At 42.0% G+C, this 19,276-nt stretch overlaps 2 protein-coding genes across 4 annotated transcripts in view; one reads left to right on the plus strand and one right to left on the minus strand.

The window, feature by feature from the left end:
* Positions 1-6,339, minus strand: part of SPATA6 (spermatogenesis associated 6) — a 32,496-nt gene extending 26,157 nt beyond the window's left edge. The window contains exons 1-4 of the mRNA XM_081009464.1: positions 6,149-6,339; positions 3,638-3,775; positions 2,528-2,576; positions 180-221 (exon numbers count right to left, since the gene is read on the minus strand). Coding sequence (XP_080865590.1) covers positions 180-221; positions 2,528-2,576; positions 3,638-3,775; positions 6,149-6,199 — 280 coding nt within the window. The 5' untranslated portion in view covers positions 6,200-6,339. The remainder of the gene's footprint in view (positions 1-179; positions 222-2,527; positions 2,577-3,637; positions 3,776-6,148) is intronic.
* Positions 6,201-19,276, plus strand: part of LOC308479120 (uncharacterized protein) — a gene marked incomplete at its 5' end in the record, with an annotated part of 58,094 nt that continues 45,018 nt past the window's right edge. For 2 of the 3 annotated variants that reach the window (XR_013987456.1, XR_013987457.1), the window contains 3 exons: positions 6,461-6,695; positions 10,376-10,498; positions 12,076-12,197. Coding sequence is in view for 1 of the 3 variants with exons in the window: in XM_081009602.1 (XP_080865728.1) it covers positions 6,201-6,373; positions 12,076-12,197 (295 nt within the window). Of the gene's footprint in view, positions 6,374-6,460; positions 6,696-10,375; positions 10,499-12,075; positions 12,198-19,276 lie in introns of those variants that run through there. The other variant, XM_081009602.1, reaches the window with a different exon arrangement.

The raw sequence follows: 19,276 nt of genomic DNA on the forward strand, positions 1-19,276 counted from the left end.
TGTGTATTGTGATTCTATGCAACAGTGGAAGATCCACAGCTAAGGAAGGTTTATTATGCTGACTCTGAATAGTTGAGAACTATGCTGTTTGCAACCTGAGAAGCAGAGTCCTCTGCAATATGTTAGGCATTCATGAAAATTTCTCTAAAAAGCTCCATAATTCATGAATTTATCAATACCTGGAGGAACAGTTTGTATTAATTCAAGTACTGTTGTGTCACCTAGAAAAAAAGAAGAAAACTATAGTCAGAAGTTGTTTGGAGATGCAAACGAAAAGCTTTACACCAATTTAACTTTCTCTAACCTGAACAGAAAAGGTTTGCACAATTTTGATGAGGCAATGATTAGCAGAGATGGATAGTGGACACATTAAGGGTGAAATAGTAGTGAAGATACTAGTTTTTAGCTTGTAAGAGCAGATGGGTTGACTGCTCTGACACTTAATATACTTTTAGAGCTTATCATACATCAGATAATCCAGATACATATGGTACAACAGCTGCTTCCTGAGGTTCTTTAAGTGAAATCTTTATTCCTGCCATTTTTGAGGGGTAACAGGAAGTATGCCCTTTGCTGGTTGTTCAGTTGGCTGCTGTTTTCCACCAGTTAGACAGTGCATGTCCAGTGTCTGCTTCAGTACTATCTGAAGAATAACTATGTAGATGTCATGGTATGCGGCAGACAGTCAAAACATCCTGCATCCCTAAGAATAATATTTGAGACGCTGCGGCAGTATAACACCCTTGAAGTGTGAAGGTAGGCTCAAATCCTCTGGTGTTCTGATTACTATATGTTTTGCTGTCATAAGCATATGGCATAGATAATTTCCATATTTAGTGACATGTAATTCATAAAGTTGACACCTGCTCAATTACAGGTAAAGGACCCCTGGATGGTTAAGTCCAGTCAAAGGCGACTATGGGGTTGCGGCGCTCATCTTGCTTTTCAGGCTGAGGGAGCCGGTGTTTGTCCATAGACAGCTTTCTGGGTCATGTGGCCAGCATGACTAAACTGCTGGCACAACGGGGCACCGTGTTGAGTGCCAAAGCCCACAGAAATGCCATTTACCTTCCCACCGCAGCAGTACCTATTTATCTACCTGCACTGGTGTGCTTTTGAATTGCTAGGTTGGCAGAAGCTGGGACAGAGCTACCAAGTAGTAGTATTAAATTGCAGCCTTCAAGTCAATATTTAGCCTAAATCTTTCTCCCTTGTTTATTTAACATACCCCACCTTTCTTCAATCATGGATAGCTCAGTTGGTTTGAGTGTGGTGCTGATAACACCAAGGTTGCAGGTTTGATCCCCGTATGGCAGAGCTCTCCAAACTCTTCATGTTGGTGACACCCTTTTTAAACATGCATCTGTTCGTAACACAATAATTCAGTTCTATTAGCAAAACAGAGGTTAAACTAACCCCTTCCCAACCCCGGGAGGAGCGTGGAGAACGTTCACACGGCACACCTACACACTGCAGCCAATACACTAACAGGTCCCGACACACAGTTTGGAAAGCTCTGCCATATGGGATTGCATATTCCTGCATTACAGGGGGTTGGGCTAGATGATCCTCCGGATCCCTTCCTACTCTACAATTCTAAGATTCTATGAAACTTAATGAAGCATACATGGGTTTCCTAGGTGGTCTTGGCCCAGGTATGGGTCAGACCATGATCTGCACAGCTTCATCAAAATGACCATTTTATATTTCCCCAGAATTAAAAGATAACTTGAGCTTTTGTTAACTTGCTTTCTTGCATTGTCTTTAATCTCTTTGCTATCCTATTTTCACTCTCTTTCTCTCTCATATTCAATAGTGACTAGTAATATTTTGTGTTTTTCGGGGGAGGGGGACTTATGACAAATCTCTGCAAGTGTGATAATGAGCAAAGGTTCACTGAATTTTAAAATTACAAAAGCACCAGTTATTCAAAAGATTATCAAAAATATTCCCAACTGAATACATAGCAATCCATAATTAAACTAATTCTATGGGTTTTCATCTAAAACTTAGTGAGATATTCCAATGAACACAAACACATTCTCATCTTAACTTAGGGTGTTTTTTGTTTCCTTGGCACACCTTACTTTGAAACTTTCTTTTATTTATTTTTTGAGAAAGTGAAGGTGACTTTATAGTATATTGCAACTGTCATTTTCTCATCATTCATAAAAAACCATACAGTGGTACTTCGGGTTACATATGCTTCAGGTTACATACGCTTCAGGTTACAGTCTCCGCTAACCCAGAAATAGTACCTTGGGTTAAGAACTTTGCTTTAGGATGAGAACAGAAATTGTGTTCCGGTGGCGCAGCAGCAGCAGGAGCCCCATTAGCTAAAGTGGTGTTTCAGGTTAAGAATAGTTTCAGGTTAAGAACGGACCTCCGGAACGAATTAAGTACTTAACCCAAGGTACCACTGTATTCTGGCTTTTTTCCTAATCTCCCATTGGCTTTTCATACTCTACACTTTAAAGTAATTTCATGCAAAGAATATAATAGAGATAAAAAGTTTTTTAAAACCTACGTTCAAATAGTTCAACAAGGTCTCCTGGGTCAACTACATCAGTATATACCTAAAATGAAAATTTAAGAAAATGAAATGGAACAAGTTGGCCTCAGCTATAACAAGGACATAGAATATGGCTACCATAATTTTAAAAGGAAAGGAAAAGGAAAACTGCACTCATTTCTTTCAAAGAAAAAGCAAAAACCAAGATTCATAATTTGACACAGAGACACAAGCTTTTTCACAGAAATAACCCATTTTCTTCACTGATTTTTGCCCTTTCCAGTATTACTTTAGTCATATATTCAACCATAAATAACAGGAATGTAAATCTGTGTTGCTTTCAACACAATGGAAAAGCCCACTGCTTACTACCAAATGGGAGCTGGTATTCTTTATTTGTTACTTTATTAGGCACTTACCGGTACTAATGAAGAGTAATGAGAGTATCAACTCACTTTTAGAGTGCATGATAAGATACACTTGTGAGAACTGACTGAAAGTGGTGTTAATTCTAGCAAGCTAGGCTGTATGGGCTACAAAGACCTGTGTGGGCGGGTGGTGCCATAAGCCATGATACTATACAAGTCAGAAAAACTGCCTGTGAATAGCTACCTTCACTGAACAGCAAACAGGCCAGGAGAATATGGATAATGCAAGACTGGGAAGGACTCACATATGCACCCTACAACAGAGTTGTGAACTTGCAGCTCTTCTGATGTTGGACTACAACTCTCATCATCCCTGGTCACTTGGTCATGCTAGCTGGCAATGTTGGAAGTTGCACCCCAAGCACATGTAGGGATCACACCCCTGCCCTACAACCATTCTTGAATCAAATTATTAACTGTAAAATATGCAGTTTCCAACCTAAATATCAATTAACACTTGAACACAGGAACTGAGTTCCCATGTGGGTGGGCTTCCCTGTTGACTTCAGTGTGAAGTCAGACATGTATGAATAACAGGAAACTGTGCACAGGGCTAACAATAAACAATTAAGACAGAGAGGAAACCTTTGTTCATGCGACTGTATGTACATTGCATTTTCCATCCATGTAAGTAGTTCTTAGATCAAAATGCCAGTAATGCACTGAATGTCATACCCAGGACATGGTGAACATTTACCTTTTCAAATATCAGTTTTTCATTAAATAGAAGGGGAAATATTGCACGAACAGACGATGTCTTCTTATATTGTCCTAGAATGCGGGCACTGATATAAAGGTCATCTTTGGCTTTCAGGGTAACTCCCGGACATGTTATCTGGAAGATCAATGTTCAATTATGTCACAAAATTTGTATAGCTACTTGATGCCAACATGGGGTTGCTGCTAAAAAAACTGCATCCCTATATTGAATTCTCTGTCTGCCCCTGCTCAGCATCTTTGGCTGCAGCTGCCACAGGCAAGGAAATGAAGCATATCATAATGTCACAACATTAAGTATTTCTACACAAACTTCTATCGATATGATAATGCAGTAATTTCATATAGTTTTGTTTCAATTAAAAATTAAAGAAAAACATATTTATACATGTTACAGGAGAAGGGGAAAACTAGATATGGCGATGCCATTTTCAGGAGCAGCCCTGAATCAAAGAGTGCAGTCTGTATTGAATTTTTAGTTCAAGCTACGAGAAAAATGAAACCAATATTGAAATGTGTGTTTATTTATTATTTACATTTAAAGATCGCCCTTCATCCAATAGGATCCCAGGGCAATGAACACACAAGATAAAACAATAAAACAATTTCAGCATAATTAAAGCATCACATTACACCAATACAACAGCTCAGCAGCTGCATTAGAATCATCAATTCCACTCACAGACCTTTCAAATGACTGGGTGAAAATAAGTGTTTTAAGCAGTTTTCTAAAAGTCATCAATTATGGGGGGGGGTCAGGATGGGGACAGCTGGATGCCCGGGGGGGGGGGTGGAAGTTCCACCAGCAGATTGCCACCACAAAGAAGGCTGTGGATCCCACCTGCATCACTGTAAAAAGGCCCTTTCAACCAGTGAAACTGTAAGATCCTACACCACCAAATTGCAGAACTCAACTTGGCAGATATGGGTGAGATGTTCCATCAAGTAATTGGGCCCTAACCTATTTAGGGCTCTACACTTTAGAGTCAACACCTTGAATTGAGCTGACTGGCAGAAAGGGAGCTGGTACTAGAGTGTTAAATGATTGTTTATCCACAAACAACTCCCAACCCATGCAGACACATTTTGTGCTGGCTGCAGCTTCCACACTGTCCCCAGAGGAAGTCCCACATATAGCATATTACAGTGGTTCAAATGGCATCGTATCAGAGCACAGGTCACTGTGGTCAGCCTATGCCTGATACTCCTGAGCACTGAAGCCACCTGGGCCTGAAGTTAGTACCTGCTGCTTCAGGTAGAAAGAAACTCCATCTAAGACTGGTTCTCTCCCCAGTTCTCAGACATGAAAACCATTATTGCTGGGCTTGAAGGGGGAAAGTCCCCCAGGATCATGGAGACATATTACATGGGGCATCCCAACATTTATTTGGGGATTCAGGGTCATAAAAACTTTACTTTGGGGTTCAGAGAAAGATGAACTCCACTTCTTTTTCTCGTGTTCCAAACTTTCCAGCAAATAAAGAACAGGAAACAAGTAACCATCATCATGAACAAAGTTACAGCTTGTGGTTTGTCTGGAGTGAGACACATGCCCAGGTTTGAACAGCACACTAAGTCAAACCATGGCTTAGCTCACAGCAGTACAACCGCTGGAGGACAGGAGAAAGAGCAAAGCAACCATGATCTTTTCTCTGGGGACGTGCACATTCACACTAAGCCATGATTTGCCCAAGTGTTGCATGCAAAACTTGTCACTCCTGCAAGTATTTTAGCAGCTGATTAATTGCATTCAGCACCAGATGTGCCCAACTCACATTCCACACAGGGATTGGTGCAGAGTTTGCAAAAAAAGCAAAACGTTGGCGTCTAATTGGTCAGGAGGAAATGGAGAGGAGGAGATTTAATCTAACGGTTACTGAAGCATTTCAGGAAGTTTGGGGGGGTGGGAGAAGAGGCAAAAGGAAGTTTCCAGATGTACTCGAGAACGTCAGTCAGTAGAAAGGGGAAAAGAAAAAGTTGGATGGGGCAGGATTTTAGAAACAAATCAAATAAAACCACGTTTTCTGACTGGGCAGCTTTGCTTGTAACAAATCCATCAGCGGCAGCAAGTGTGTCACAGAACAGGCGCATCAGTCTTAACAAGGATTCATGCACCAGGTCCTCCACCCTCCCGATTTCCGCCAACACCGTTAGGAGGAATTAAAAAACCCCTGCCAGGATTAAGTCAAGAGTGCGCCCCCCCCCATCTCGCCCCACTCTCATTATTGGGGGGAGGCTTTTTATTTCGTCTTAAAGCAAGAGTGGAAGAACCTGAAGGCGAAAGAGCAGCCCCACAAAGGAAGAAAACTTTGAAGGCTCCCCAAATCGCTTCCTCCAGGTCTCTCCCGGAGGCGCCCCTTCCGCCCTGGCATCTTGGCCCCCGTTCCCTGTCCACTTTCCCCTCTCGCATCCCCCGTGTCCCACCCAGAGTCCACCATCTTGCCCCCGCCGCGCGCGCTTAATCCTTTCCCCGCCGCCTATTTCGCCTCACCGAGCGGATCTGCAGCTCCAGAACGCAGAGGAAGCCCTTGCTTGGCGACATTATGGGGAAGGAAGAGGAGGGCGGCGGCGGCAAAGGCAGCCCCACTGTCCCACCCGCCGGGTGGGGAGGCACGGGGTGGAGAGGTTGGAGAAGGGGACCTTTCGGTCCCCACACAGGACGTGCTGCACAACTAGGCCCCGCCCGCCGGCCCGCCGGCCGCCCTGGACGGACTCGGTAACTATGGCAGCCGGAACGCTAACGGGGCCCCTGAGGGTGGGGAGGGGGCGTGGCTAACGGAACCCTCGCTGCTTTGAAAAGCAAAGAGGGATTTTGAAAAGGAAAATATAATTAATTCAGAGCCCCCGGCGACCGTCACTTCCGGTTCCGATTGCCGCGCTGGCTTCCTCCATGTAGGGGGCGAGAGTGGGGAAGGAAAGAGGGATTTTTTTTATTTTTAAGGAAAAGCTCCCATGGTAGAGGTGTGTGACAAGGGAAGGTCGAAACACATGTATTTCATTGATGGCGACGTTTTGAATCCATTATCTGCCTTTTAAACGTGTGTTCTTGTAACTGTCTTGGGACTTTTGGGTGATGGAAGGATTGTAAATACCCGAAGTAAACAAAGGCCGAGATTGATCAGTTTATTGGGGTTCTCTACATAGAAGCGCTTTAAAACGTTTTGCGTAATGAATCTTCAGCAGGGCCTGTGCAGAACCTTTTTTTAAAAAACCTGAGGTGGACCAGAAAATTGTGCCTAATCCCGTGGCTAACTTTCGGCTTCTAAACCAACTCCCATCTTGCCCATCCAGCACAGTCCATGGCCAGCAACGTCTACAGGGCTGTCTTGTAGCCCCCACTGTTTTACTTCTTTATTTTATTTATTTAACAAAATTAGTATGCGACTTGCTTGTAATAAAACCTCTAAGTGGACTACAGGAATATAAAATAAAAGTACTAAAATTAATGATTATAAAACCAGTTAAAAGCAGGGATTAAAAATCATTAAAGAGATGGAGTTCCGGTGGGATGTCAATAAATAAATAAGCTTGCAGGCCTCACGAAAACTGCCCCTCACTGGTCGTTAATCAAATCTATCCGCTGAGTTATGCAGACCTGTGTTACAAACAGCTGGCACTCTTGCTGTGTGGCAGATGCTGAGGTAGAAGCGCTACATATGCAGGAAGAAATCTCTTGGAGTTGGCACAACACTTTGGGCTTTTAATTATCAAAGTAATTATTCCGTCTCCGAATATGAATTTTCAAAGTATCATACACTCACAATAGATAAATTATATTTTAAAAGGTCATAAAATACAACCAGGAAACAAGGAAGATATCAGAAAAAACCATAAATTTACTAATACAATCTCTAATTGTAGAGTTGGAAGGGATCTCAAGGGTCATCTAGTCCAAACTCTTGCAATGCAGGAATCTCACAGATGGCCATCCAACCTCTGCTTGTCACGTTTTAGTGCCTTTGAATCACAACTGCAAAGACCCTTTCCCCAGATTGCTCACCTAGCCTAAGGGCAGTAGTACCCAAGAGCCTCAGATTATTACCTTAATAGTCAAACTGGTTGGTGTGGGAGCAGGGAGTCTCTTGGGTGGGTTAACAGCTGCATTTGGACCAAATGAATTTTCTTTGAAGTATCAGAGGCATCCCTACATACAACACACTGGAGCAGACTAATCTGGATGTTGTCTGGGATAACTTGCCAAGGGGTCAGGGCTGATGTTGGCAAAAGGCACATGGTGCCTCAGATGCTTATTGGTAATCAAGAGAGAGGTAGCTCTAAACTGCACTCGTAAGCTGCAAACTGGATCCTTTAGGAGATTTGGACTCCAACTCCCAACATCTCATCATTGGCTGGGGTTGATGGGAGTAGGAGATCAAAAACATCAGGAGGACCAATAGTTCCTTAACTGTGTTTTAGGGGAAGTCACCTCACAGGTCAGGTAAGCACAAAACATGATGTGCACCTTACTATACTGACATGGTAGCAATTGTATGGCCCAGGTCCAGCCCTCTATTTCCCATTACCCATTAGCATTCTCATGAAAACTGCTTACTGCACTAGTTGAAACAGAAATGCTTCACTATTTTCAAATGAAGCAGCCTCTGGTGCCCCAAACACCTTTTATATAAGAAGTAAGTTGTCAACATTTCTTTTCCCACACCTTTCCATGCATTTCTTTTATACCTATGCTTTGTGTGCCACTACTGTGTAATATCTGGCAATGGTGGCTGCTGAAAGCCTCAATATTGCTGCTGCCTGTTCCTCACTACCTTGCACTGAGTTTGAGCTCCATTCTGTTTATTCATATCTTGCAAATAAACTGTGCTCTTACGTTCCATCAAGTGGCTAAATCAGCTTTTCCCCAAACCAAAGTCCTCCAGATGTTTGGACTACAACTCCCCATCATTAAACTAGCACCTGGGGGACCAGCGTTCAAATCCCCGCTTGGTCATGAAGGTCAATTGGACCAGTGACCTTGGACCAGTGACTGCCTTTCAGCCTAACCTACCACACAGGATTGTTGTGAGAATTATATGAGAGGGGGAGAACCACCACTGTGAGCTTGGAGAAGAAGGTGGGATATAAATACAATAAATAACAATAAATAACAAGAATTAACATTCTTGACCATTGGCAATTCTGGCTTATGAGAGTTGTATTCCAACGCATCTGGAGGTTGGTCTAAATAATAATAAGGCTGGTCTAAATAATAAGAAATGCAGCAGTGGAGAATACGTTAGTTATTGTGCCCTACATACTGCTGTCTTTACTAATAGTGAATACTGCACTCAATGAGATTTAGCTGAGTGCTGATCATCCACTACATCCTACATTTTGAATTATTTATATAATCCAACCTTCCTCAACCTGATACTCTCCAGAGGTTTTGGACAACTGCCATCATCCCTGACCATTGGCCATTCTGGGGCTGCTGCTAGATAGGAGTCCAACAGCAACTGGAGGGCATCAAGTTGTGGAAGCCTGATGTAAGCAAAAATGTGCATATCAATTTTCCTTGGATGCTGGTACAAAAGTGAAAAATTATTCCTGTCGGTTTAAACTCCATGTTTGCCTGTTTACTTGTAGTTTAGTACATTTCTTTGTAAGTGCTAAAGCCCTCAACAGAAAGCAAAAATCTATGAGACTTGATGGACCATTTGTCTTATCTTGGATGGCATTTCATCTGTTCATCCCTGATTAATTAATTACCGGATTAATAGTACATTTCACAGTAACCAAACTGCAATTTGTACAAATTTGTTTAGTCAAGGGAAGAAGCCAAAAACATTAAAATGAAACAATCCAACAAAGACAGGCAGAATGTTATAAGAAAAGAGATTATAACTAGCTCTAGTGGGAGCAAAATGAATCACATTATCAAAGCGTAATGAAACAGGGAAGGTAGAATGATAGATTATAGATGAGATTAGAGGACAGAGATTACCTAAGGGTTTTAGAAGAATTCACAAACTGTATTTTTACACAATCTTTTTGTTTTAGCACAAAAGGAAAGAGCTCATGTTTTAGAATACACTGATATTCTTTGCTCAGATAGAGACCATGTTCACTTTGTGTTCCACATTATATTATACATTCATCACCCGGCTGAAGGGACATCAGCCCCCCATATTAGACTACGTATATCTTAAAACTGTTGTGAGCAGCAGTCTATGCACATATTTTCACTTCATAAATGCTTCAGGTTCAGCAGAGTGTCTTCAGGCCGTGAGGGTGATTAATATTATAAATATTAATATTATAAAGCAATCCAGATGTGGCCCTCCAGATGTTATTGGTCTCCAATTCCAAGAAGCCCTTACCTTTGGCCGTGGTGACTACAGCTGATGGGTGTTATAGTTCAGCAAAACCCAGAGGTCCACAGGTTCCCCTTATCTGTTGTAAAGCATCGAAGCCATAAACATGAGACATGAATGTGTGTTGGCTGGGTAATCACACACACTGTGTGAATTAATGAAAAACACAGTTACTCAGCCATTATCACTCATTTGCACTATCTGTCATCTATTTACTGCATTTACATAATATAGTATAATGGAGAAGGGGAGGGAAAGAGACAAAAGCATTCAATATTTTGATCATCACATATCTGGAAATTTGAGTCCTATTTATATTCAGATGAAGGTTCTTGGAGGACAGACAGTAAATTGAAACTAACAGAAGATTCATCACAATATGACATTTCCCTGTAATTTTTCAGTGGTTCCTCGTTAAGTGAGCCAGGCAAGGCAAAATCAAGACACCACCAATGAAAGTTCAATCACTGAATTCGAGCTGTCGCTTCCTATGTTTGCATCTTGGTTTTGCAACTTGGAATGCATTTGTGAGTTTATGGAACAATATCAGGGAAAGGTCACCTCATGATATTACAGTATTTCCCTCTAAAAGTAGAGTATATAAACTTATCAGATAACCAGTTTTTTTTTGCAATGGGGATTCTGCTCTGCATAGGCAAAAGCATTGCTAGATTGACTTCATACTTGCCAAATGTTCAGTGTTATGATGGGTGATGTGTCTCTGGATTTTATTATATATAATTGTCATCTGTACAAACTCGCCACAAAGACATATTGCAGCCTATTGCAGGACCCTTGTTAGAGAGAAGTCAATCACATGTGTCAAGAATATTGAACCTATTTTACTACTGTACTTTTCCTTTTCCCCATAGACATAGCAGCTTTTCACTTGCATGCAAAAAAGTTAAGAGGTGAACTCAGATACACACCATTAGGATGTGGTCCCCCCGTTAAATTGGGGGTCATAAAACTCTGACTGGCAGGCTTAATTTGGCCCAGCAGAGACCCTAATTTAGTCTGCAAACTATTTTTACCAAAACATGCTTAGTAGCCTCACTCTACCACATGTGGGGCAGGTACAGTGGAACGATCAGGAGCCTACAGTGAGCTCCCAATGGTCCCTTTGCAAGAGGGGCTCCATGTCAGTGCCAGTCAGCTCCGACAGAGAGACCCACATGGATCAGCTGCACTAGTGAGTTCCTGCTTGGGAATTCCCCAGTGCAATTGAGAGAGCTCTGTTTTGAAGCAGTTTGCATTGAAAGTGCTTGCTACACCAGAAACTCTGCAAAGGAAAAAAATATGAATTTCAGCAAACATTTTCAACGCAAACCACACGAACGGAGCATGCCTCTTTGAAGCACTGCCAATCAGCATTCAAACGTGCATACTCCATTAGTGCAAAGCAGTTTTCTTGCTACGATGGGGTGGGGGTGGGGAAGATCCAATTAAAATTACCCATAATGGGAGTCAGGTGGCACCTTGGAAACTAACAGGTTTATTCTGAAGTGAGCTCTAGTCCACCATAATATATCTGCTTGTCTTTATGACACCACAGATCTCTTTTTTGTAGTCTTGTTATTATGTTAGTGTTTCTTCATCATACCTATTGGTAGACTGGTCCAATGAGACATGGACTTTAGTATACAGTGCATAGTTTCAAATGCATTTTAAGACCAGCTTTGGGGTGGGGAATGAATGAAGGTACTGGGTTGAAAATATTACAATAAAATCATCACAGAGAGGCCCAGTTTTCATGGGACAGAGCTCCCTTGATGGCAGCAAATGGTGGATCCAGAAAAGGCTAAGCAGTGGGGTGCCTCTGCTGCATCCAGCCCCTTCCAGTACGGCAGACTGAGGGTTTGGACTGGTGTGCCTGGGGCACTGAATATACACTGAGTATAAAGAGAAGAAAGTGTGGGAGATTTAAGCAGTCAAACCTAACAATGCGTATTTGCTAGCTGGTATATGAAGGGGTTAAAGGCCAGGGGTTCTAATTGATAGAGTAGGCTCAGTTAGGTCACACCCCCTTTTCTCCTGAAAGGGAGGAAGTAAAGACTGTTTCCTGTTCCTTCCTTCTCATCTCTCTTCACTGTGTACCATGCAGGTGGGTGTGTCTCATCTTGGTTCCCAACCTCAGGCACATTATTGTAGTTCTTCCCAAGTATTTTACCTGCATTATTTTATTGCTGCTGCAGAAGGAAAATGCATGCCTGAGACCTGGAAACTGTAAGTATTTTAAACTTACTTTGTTGGTATGTGGTTTGTTTGTTGAAAAGGGCATAAAAAGGGGGTTAGCTGCTTCACACAGCTGAACGGAATAAGTAAGGCTTAATAACCTGTATTCCTACACTTCACTAAACTGCTTAATGATGGGAATTAAATTCTGCTGTGGGCTTTCTCCCACCAGAGAAATTGCAAAGCCCTGTATTTTGAAAACAGGGACCAGCCGTTTTCCTTTGTGTTCATCCACACATGTGGGTCTCTAGAGTTTTAAATATAACTGATATATCCTCTTACCAATTTCCATATCAGGAAGGTCGGGGGAGAAGTGGGTTAAAAAAACAACAGTGAAGCAATGCAAAAGCCAGTAGTAGGTGTGCTACAGTACTATGTAGATCAGAACACAAATGAATATGGCGGCCAAGCATATGAGTAAGATTCAATCAGTGTGTGAGAGAGACCCATTTCCAGCTAGAAAGAGCGAGATCGATAATATATACAAACGCCTAAAGAGGGGAAATTACTTTCTGCAGTCAGCTAGAGACCAGATACTATAATACCAAATTTGCTTATTAATTCCAATTCAGCAGTTTCATGTTGAAGCGGGGGTGGGGGGAGCAGATAGGGGAAATGTTGGAGAAAAGTGATTATAAGGTCTGTTACAAATGTCCAGGAAAGTTGGACTTCACTTATTCCTGAGTGTTTCTATTTTAAATGCCTTTGACCTATGTTATCAATGGGAACTTGTCCCAACCTATGTCAGGGATTTGTAACCTGTTGGCAGGTCCTAACTCCCACCAGCGCCAGACAACATGGTCAATAGTCAGGATGATGGGAGTCACAGGCGTACAACATCTGGAGGATCACAGTTTCCTATCCCTGGCTTGTTTAAATAGGAAAGGGGATTGTTGGACAATGGCATCTTCATGCCATTAGAAGAGGGCAAATGAGCCCTCAATATTATCTGATGGTGCCTGGTCCTCTGGTGGTACTCCTTTCTTCTTTGGTGATCACTCGTAGCCAAGTAAGATTGTCTTCCATGAATGTGGTCTTAACAGTGTGTCCGTAAGTGACTTTGGAGGCCAGTGCTGGATCCACACATCCTTCCACAGTGGGGTCATAGCTTTCTGGGTGGGAGTTGATCACAGTGAGGATTTGCCAAATGTGCCTTCCTCTTAGCTCTTCCTGAGTTCATGCCACTTCAAATTCCATGATGCCTTTGGTGAAGGCTGTTCTCAATTGGAGCGCTCGCAGGCCAGTGTTTCCCAGTTGTCAGTGTTTATACTACTTTTTTTCCCCTCTCGCCTTGAGAGCGTCTTTAAACCTCTTTTGTTATCCACTGACATTACACTTTACATTCTTAAGTTGGGAATAGAGCAGTTGCTTTGGAAGACGATAATCAGGCATCCAAACAACATGACCAGTCCAGTGAAGCTGATGTTGAAGAATCATTGCTTCGACAGTGGTGATCTTTGCTTCTTCCAGTACGCTGACATTAATTTGCCTGTCTTCCCAAGTGATATGTACTTTTTTTCAGAGACACTGTTGATAGAATCTTTTGAGGAGTTGGAGATGGTGTTTATAAATGGTCCATGTCTCACAGTAAAGTTGGTAGCACAACAGCTTTATAAACAAACATTTTGGTTTCCCTGCAAATTCCCTGGTGTACTAAAGTAGTTAAGGGAACAGAATTGGCACTGCAATAAGGAAGGACAAGTATACTGCCCAACAGCTGTGGAAGATTTATTTATTGATTTGTTTATGGTATTTCTTTCCCACCCTTTATAATTCCACCCCATGTGTCATTTCCAGAATCTTCAAGGGTGGACTAGAAGCTTTTTAGATTTGAAACGTATAAAAGCTGCCTTATACTATTGTCTATACTGACCGGCAGTGGATTGCCATGATTTCAGACAAGTAATATTCCCAGCCCATATGGAGATGGTGGGAAATGAACCAGAGACCTTCTGCATGGAAAATGGATGCTCTGCCAATGAGCTATAGCCTTTCCCCATGGAGAGAAAACTGTAGGTGATGAAAGTGGTATTCTGAAGTATGCTTGTTCTTTCCCTACTTCACAAGAGGCCTTAGGAAAGGAGATTTAGAATGGTAAAAGACAAAGGGGGAAGGGCTAAGCACTGTTCTAATAAAATTCAGACTTATTTACAGCTGCTTTAAAGTAGGAATAAAAATGCTCAGTTGTTTTTCTCTTGCATAATGTGTAGTTTGAAATAAAAGAGAGCAGGCTCCAGTGCTCACTGAGGCAAAACCCTTTTGTGCCTCTGTGTGTTTCAGAGTAAAGGGGCTTGAAAAGCTTGTGAGTTCTTAAAAATCCCCAAAACATCTTATTCTTAAAATCTTAACTGCTCAAGAACCAGCTTGCAAAATTAGTAGAGCAGAAATATTTTCTCTCCACATCTATGTTGAACCTCTGTACTGTTGAGATGCTTTCCACCACCCTTTCCCTTATGGTAATATGTAGCTTGACCATATTACTTGTTATTGTGTAATGTCATTAAGTGGATGAGCAGCAGTTAAAAGAAGGAAAATCAGGTCATGAGTGAACCAGAAGTTGAGGACATTGTGAGGCACAATATGAGAGAAGTAGAAAAAGCACATGTTGACTTGATGTGTGAGATCAAAGGTAATGTGAGAGGGCATCTTCTTGTGCAATGGGACTTGTAATGGAACTACAGTGGTACCTTGGTTCTTAAACTTAATCTGTTCTGGAAGTCCGTGCCAGTGTTTGTAAAAAGCAAAAAAAAGGAGGAAAGGGTTCTGACCTCCCTTTGTCTCCTCAGCCTGGTCCTCGGACCCTTGTCGGTACAAAAGAGTCCACAGGAATATCCTTGCAGAGTTTTATTCTCAAAAATCTTTGTGCAAAACACGACTGAATAACTATACACACCAGCACCAACCAACCAACCCAAACACCAGCCTCAGCACAAACTAACATTTCTCACTTTATATATACAACCTGCTGCAGGCCGCTGAGTCATGCTGACCCAGCTTTATTCGCATTAAAGAAACAGCGGCCATTTTCCCATAGTAAGTAATGCAAAATGGATTAATCCGTTCCAGACTTTTAAAAACAACCCCTAAAACAGCAATTTAACATTAATTTTACTATCAAACGAGACTATTGATCCAGAAAATGAAAGCAATAAACAATGTACTGCAGTCACACAATCAATCACTCAGTAGCTGAACTGGGTTCCACACAGTCACCAAAAGAAAACAAAAAGAGCCGCAAAAACAAAAACACAAAATAAATAGCAAAAATAGACAGACCTCAGCGTAACACTCAAAACGGAAGTGTGGCACTCAAATCGGAAGTGCAACACTCAAAATGGAGCATGTTTGACTTCTGAAAAAACTTTGCAAACGGGAACACTTACTTCTAGGTTTGCAGTATTTGGGTTCCAAGTTGTTTGAGTACCAAGGCGTTTGAGAACCAAGGTACTACTGTATTGTTACGCAAGTGGGGGTACATCATTGGAAGTTACCCAGAAGGACGTGGACCAGTCTTGAATGTGGCAGGTGAGCCTGAACAAGCTGCACTGTCTTTATATAGCCAACCTAGGCTTATGATAGCAGAGATCCAGATCAGTGTTTCCAGCCTAAGACATCATTGTTTCTGTTACTGATTCACATCTTCCAACGTGGATGTAGATCAGGTGCTTCAAGCAAGTTTATCCCAGAGACACATGAAATGATGCTGCTAAACACATCAAAACTGTGCTTAGTTCCCTGCACTGAAACAGTACGTGTGTGCTATTGTATTAAATTAGAATGCCCAGTAGGTGATTGCTTTTGTTCAAAAGCTCAGTCTCTCTATATAAAATTAATAATTTTCCTCAGCAGCTATGCTGCCTAAGCAAAGTTTAGCCTAAAACAATTCTTCTACTCACATTATAAACCCATGAAAATAGGGGGCTTATAATGCGAAGGCAGCTAGACCTTTAACAATAGCGTCATGAAAGACGCTGCTATAATTAATGATACTTCAGGAAGATTTATGGGCCTCAGACGGAGATAAAACAGAAATATCATTGCTTCTTTGCCTCCCATCATTTTATCCTCTATAAAATTTTATGTGAAATAAGTCAAATGAAAAATGTAAGCTCTTAATCTTTTCCTCGAGTCCCATCTATTACTTGATGAACACTTTTGTAGAATAAATTAGAGCTTTTTATTTCTTATGTATGCACCATTTTGTATTTGAAAAGCAGGGGGAAAGACATTGTTGGACTGGCTTAGGCACCATCCAGAGTATGGATAGTGAGGAAATGAAAAAGCTAAAACTTTGGTTGCGATATAGTCTTTGATTTTTTGTAAAATCTTCCCTGAAATTATTTTACAATCAAGCAGTCGATAGGACTGGCCCTTTGCTGGAAAAGTTTAGCTCTGGACAATGGTGAATTTTCAGAAATCCCAGAGTAAACCTTATCATCCAGCTACTGCTACTACTACTACTACTACTAGGAAGCAAGAGTCAGGAACAAAAGTAGAGACAAATATAGGAAATGACTTAAACAAGTGAAATGCTATAGCAAATATTCTAAATCATAATATGCTCAGTATCAACAGCAGTAAGAGATGAAAACTGAAAGCAGAGCTAGACATCAGGGCCAGAATGGAGATAATGGAGAAGGAGCAAGAGAAGAGATTGGGGCTGCCACACAAAGCAGAGATGGAACTCTTTACAGTGGACAAGTATTACTAAGCCTTCTTTTGTGTTGGGATAGCAGGAAAACAGGCATTAATCAGGCCCTTCCAAACATAAAGGTAAAGGGACCCCTGACCATTAGGTCCAGTCGTGACCGACTCTGGGGTTGCGGCGCTCATCTTGCTTTATTGGCCGAGGGAGCCAGCGTACAGCTTCCGGGTCATGTGGCCAGCATGACTTAGCCGCTTCTGGTGAACCAGAGCAGCGCACGGAAACGCCGTTTACCTTCCCGCTGGAGTGGTACCTATTTATCTACTTGCACTTTGACGTGCTTTCAAACTGCTAGGTGGGCAGAAGCAGGGACCGTGCAACGGGAGCTCACCCCGTCATGGGGATTCATACCTCCGACCTTGTGATCGGCAAGTCCTATGCTCTGTTGTTTAACCCACAGCGCCACATAACACATTTGGGAGAAATTCCACCTGTGATGCACTGCAGGAAACAACTAAGGGAACTCAAGTGATCAAGAGCACTAACGCTGAACCACAGCAACCCCTCCCCTACATTATACATAACACTGTCTCACATAAGTAACATTACTGGTGAGGACCCAGCAGCCTCAATGACCCAGCAGCCTAGGCACTGCATTCATTCATTCATTCATTCATTCATTCATTCATTCATTCAGTGCAGCCTAGGCACTGAATTTAGAATCTGAGTTCTCCGTAATGACACACATCAATTCTTTATAGAAGCAAACTTTACTGGGGTTATTTAAGTAACAACAGAAAAAGATCCTGTAGTCCAATGCAATATAAATGAGTAAAAGAAATTAGAAGTTCAGGGACCCTTGGAGTATAGAACCAGTACACACTAAAGTAAGAAAGGCTTTCCCAGCTAACATTAGCATATACCTTTCTCTCCAACCTCAAACCACCCAGTCCCAGCACTGCATCCAGGCACCAGCTTAAAAGTTGGGTGTCATCATTGTGCCCCAAGCCTAATAACTATTCCCAATAGCTTCATATATACATTAAAGGGAAAGGACCCCTGGGCAGTTAAGTCCACTCAAACCTGACTAGGGGGTGCAGACCTCATCTTGCTTCAGGCCGAGGGAGCTGGTGTTTGTCCACAGACAGCTTTCCGGGTTATGTGGCCAGAATGACTAAACCACTTCTGGCACAACAGGACACTGTCATCAGCGCCAGAGCGCATGGAAATGCCGCATTGGGGGTGGAATAGTGCCCTGCTGGACATACTCTCATACAGAGTGAATTAAAAATTGTGATTTATAAAATAATAAAAGAAAACTTTTTAAAAAGTAAACACCAAGTTTCTTTAGCATAATAACTTATTTAATAGTAATTAATCTGAGTACAAGTATGCAAGCCTTACACTTAATTTCAGAACTGAATTAATGCCTCCTACCAGATACATTGAGCTAAAGGAGGCTCTTCTATGTAAATGAACCAATTTGATCATTTCTCAGGATTCTTTTCCACTCTACCTACCAAGCACAGGCACTTCATATTCACTTTATAGTGAAAATAAACTGCTCCAGTTCATCCAGTAATTATCACACTTTTCTTCAACCTGTCAGTTATGAGCTTTTCATTTTGCTACTTTGTTTTTGTGAGTGTGGGGCTGGTCCAAAGCCGAGTAAAGCAGAAAGGAGCGACGCTGGAAAGAAAAGGAGGCAATGTGCTGTGTGCAGGTTTCTTATATACTCACGTTGAGCTTCACAAATACCATGGCAGATAGCCATAAGGCAGGCCCTATATATGGGAATATATAGGAGGGTAAAAAAGGAAAACACATTCAGTTCAACAAATAAATGCTACACCTGGTTGTAAAAATGAAACAACAGTGTAAAAAATGCACCATTTACTTGCAACTGAACACAGGTCATTGCTCAAATTTGTACCATTGTTCATCAAGCATATGAAGAAGTTTCCATGAGAAACTTGATTTAAATAGGTTTCTCACTTCCCCTGCCCCTGCCAATTTAAAACATTTCTTTAAGTTACCTTGATTGAAATCAGTTCTGCCTGCTTTTACAACTTCTGTCCATAAACTGCGAGAAATCCTGGCGAATGAGCTGGAGACAAGCAAATGGTCCGACAGTGGAACAAATTGATGGTAGTCCTCCCTTGTTGAAGGTCTTCAGAGAAGGAACCGGACAGTCAACTTTTGCAGATGCTCCAGTTCTGGATTTCCTGTCTTGAGATCAGAGTATGTATGTGAGTGGAGTAGGTGGCCTATGATGCTTCCTTCAACCAGCAGTGGAGTGTATCTTCCCAGTGTCCAGAGTGGGCCCACAAGGTGATGTGAGGAGGATGCAACAGGGCAGGCACACGCCCTTCCAATCATCCCCGAGGCAATCCCCACCCATCCCCCACCCCATTACCCTGTCCAC

Source organism: Podarcis pityusensis (assembly GCF_964106645.2).
Source record: "Podarcis pityusensis genome assembly, chromosome: 6".
Classification (NCBI taxonomy): Eukaryota; Metazoa; Chordata; class Lepidosauria; order Squamata; family Lacertidae; genus Podarcis; species Podarcis pityusensis.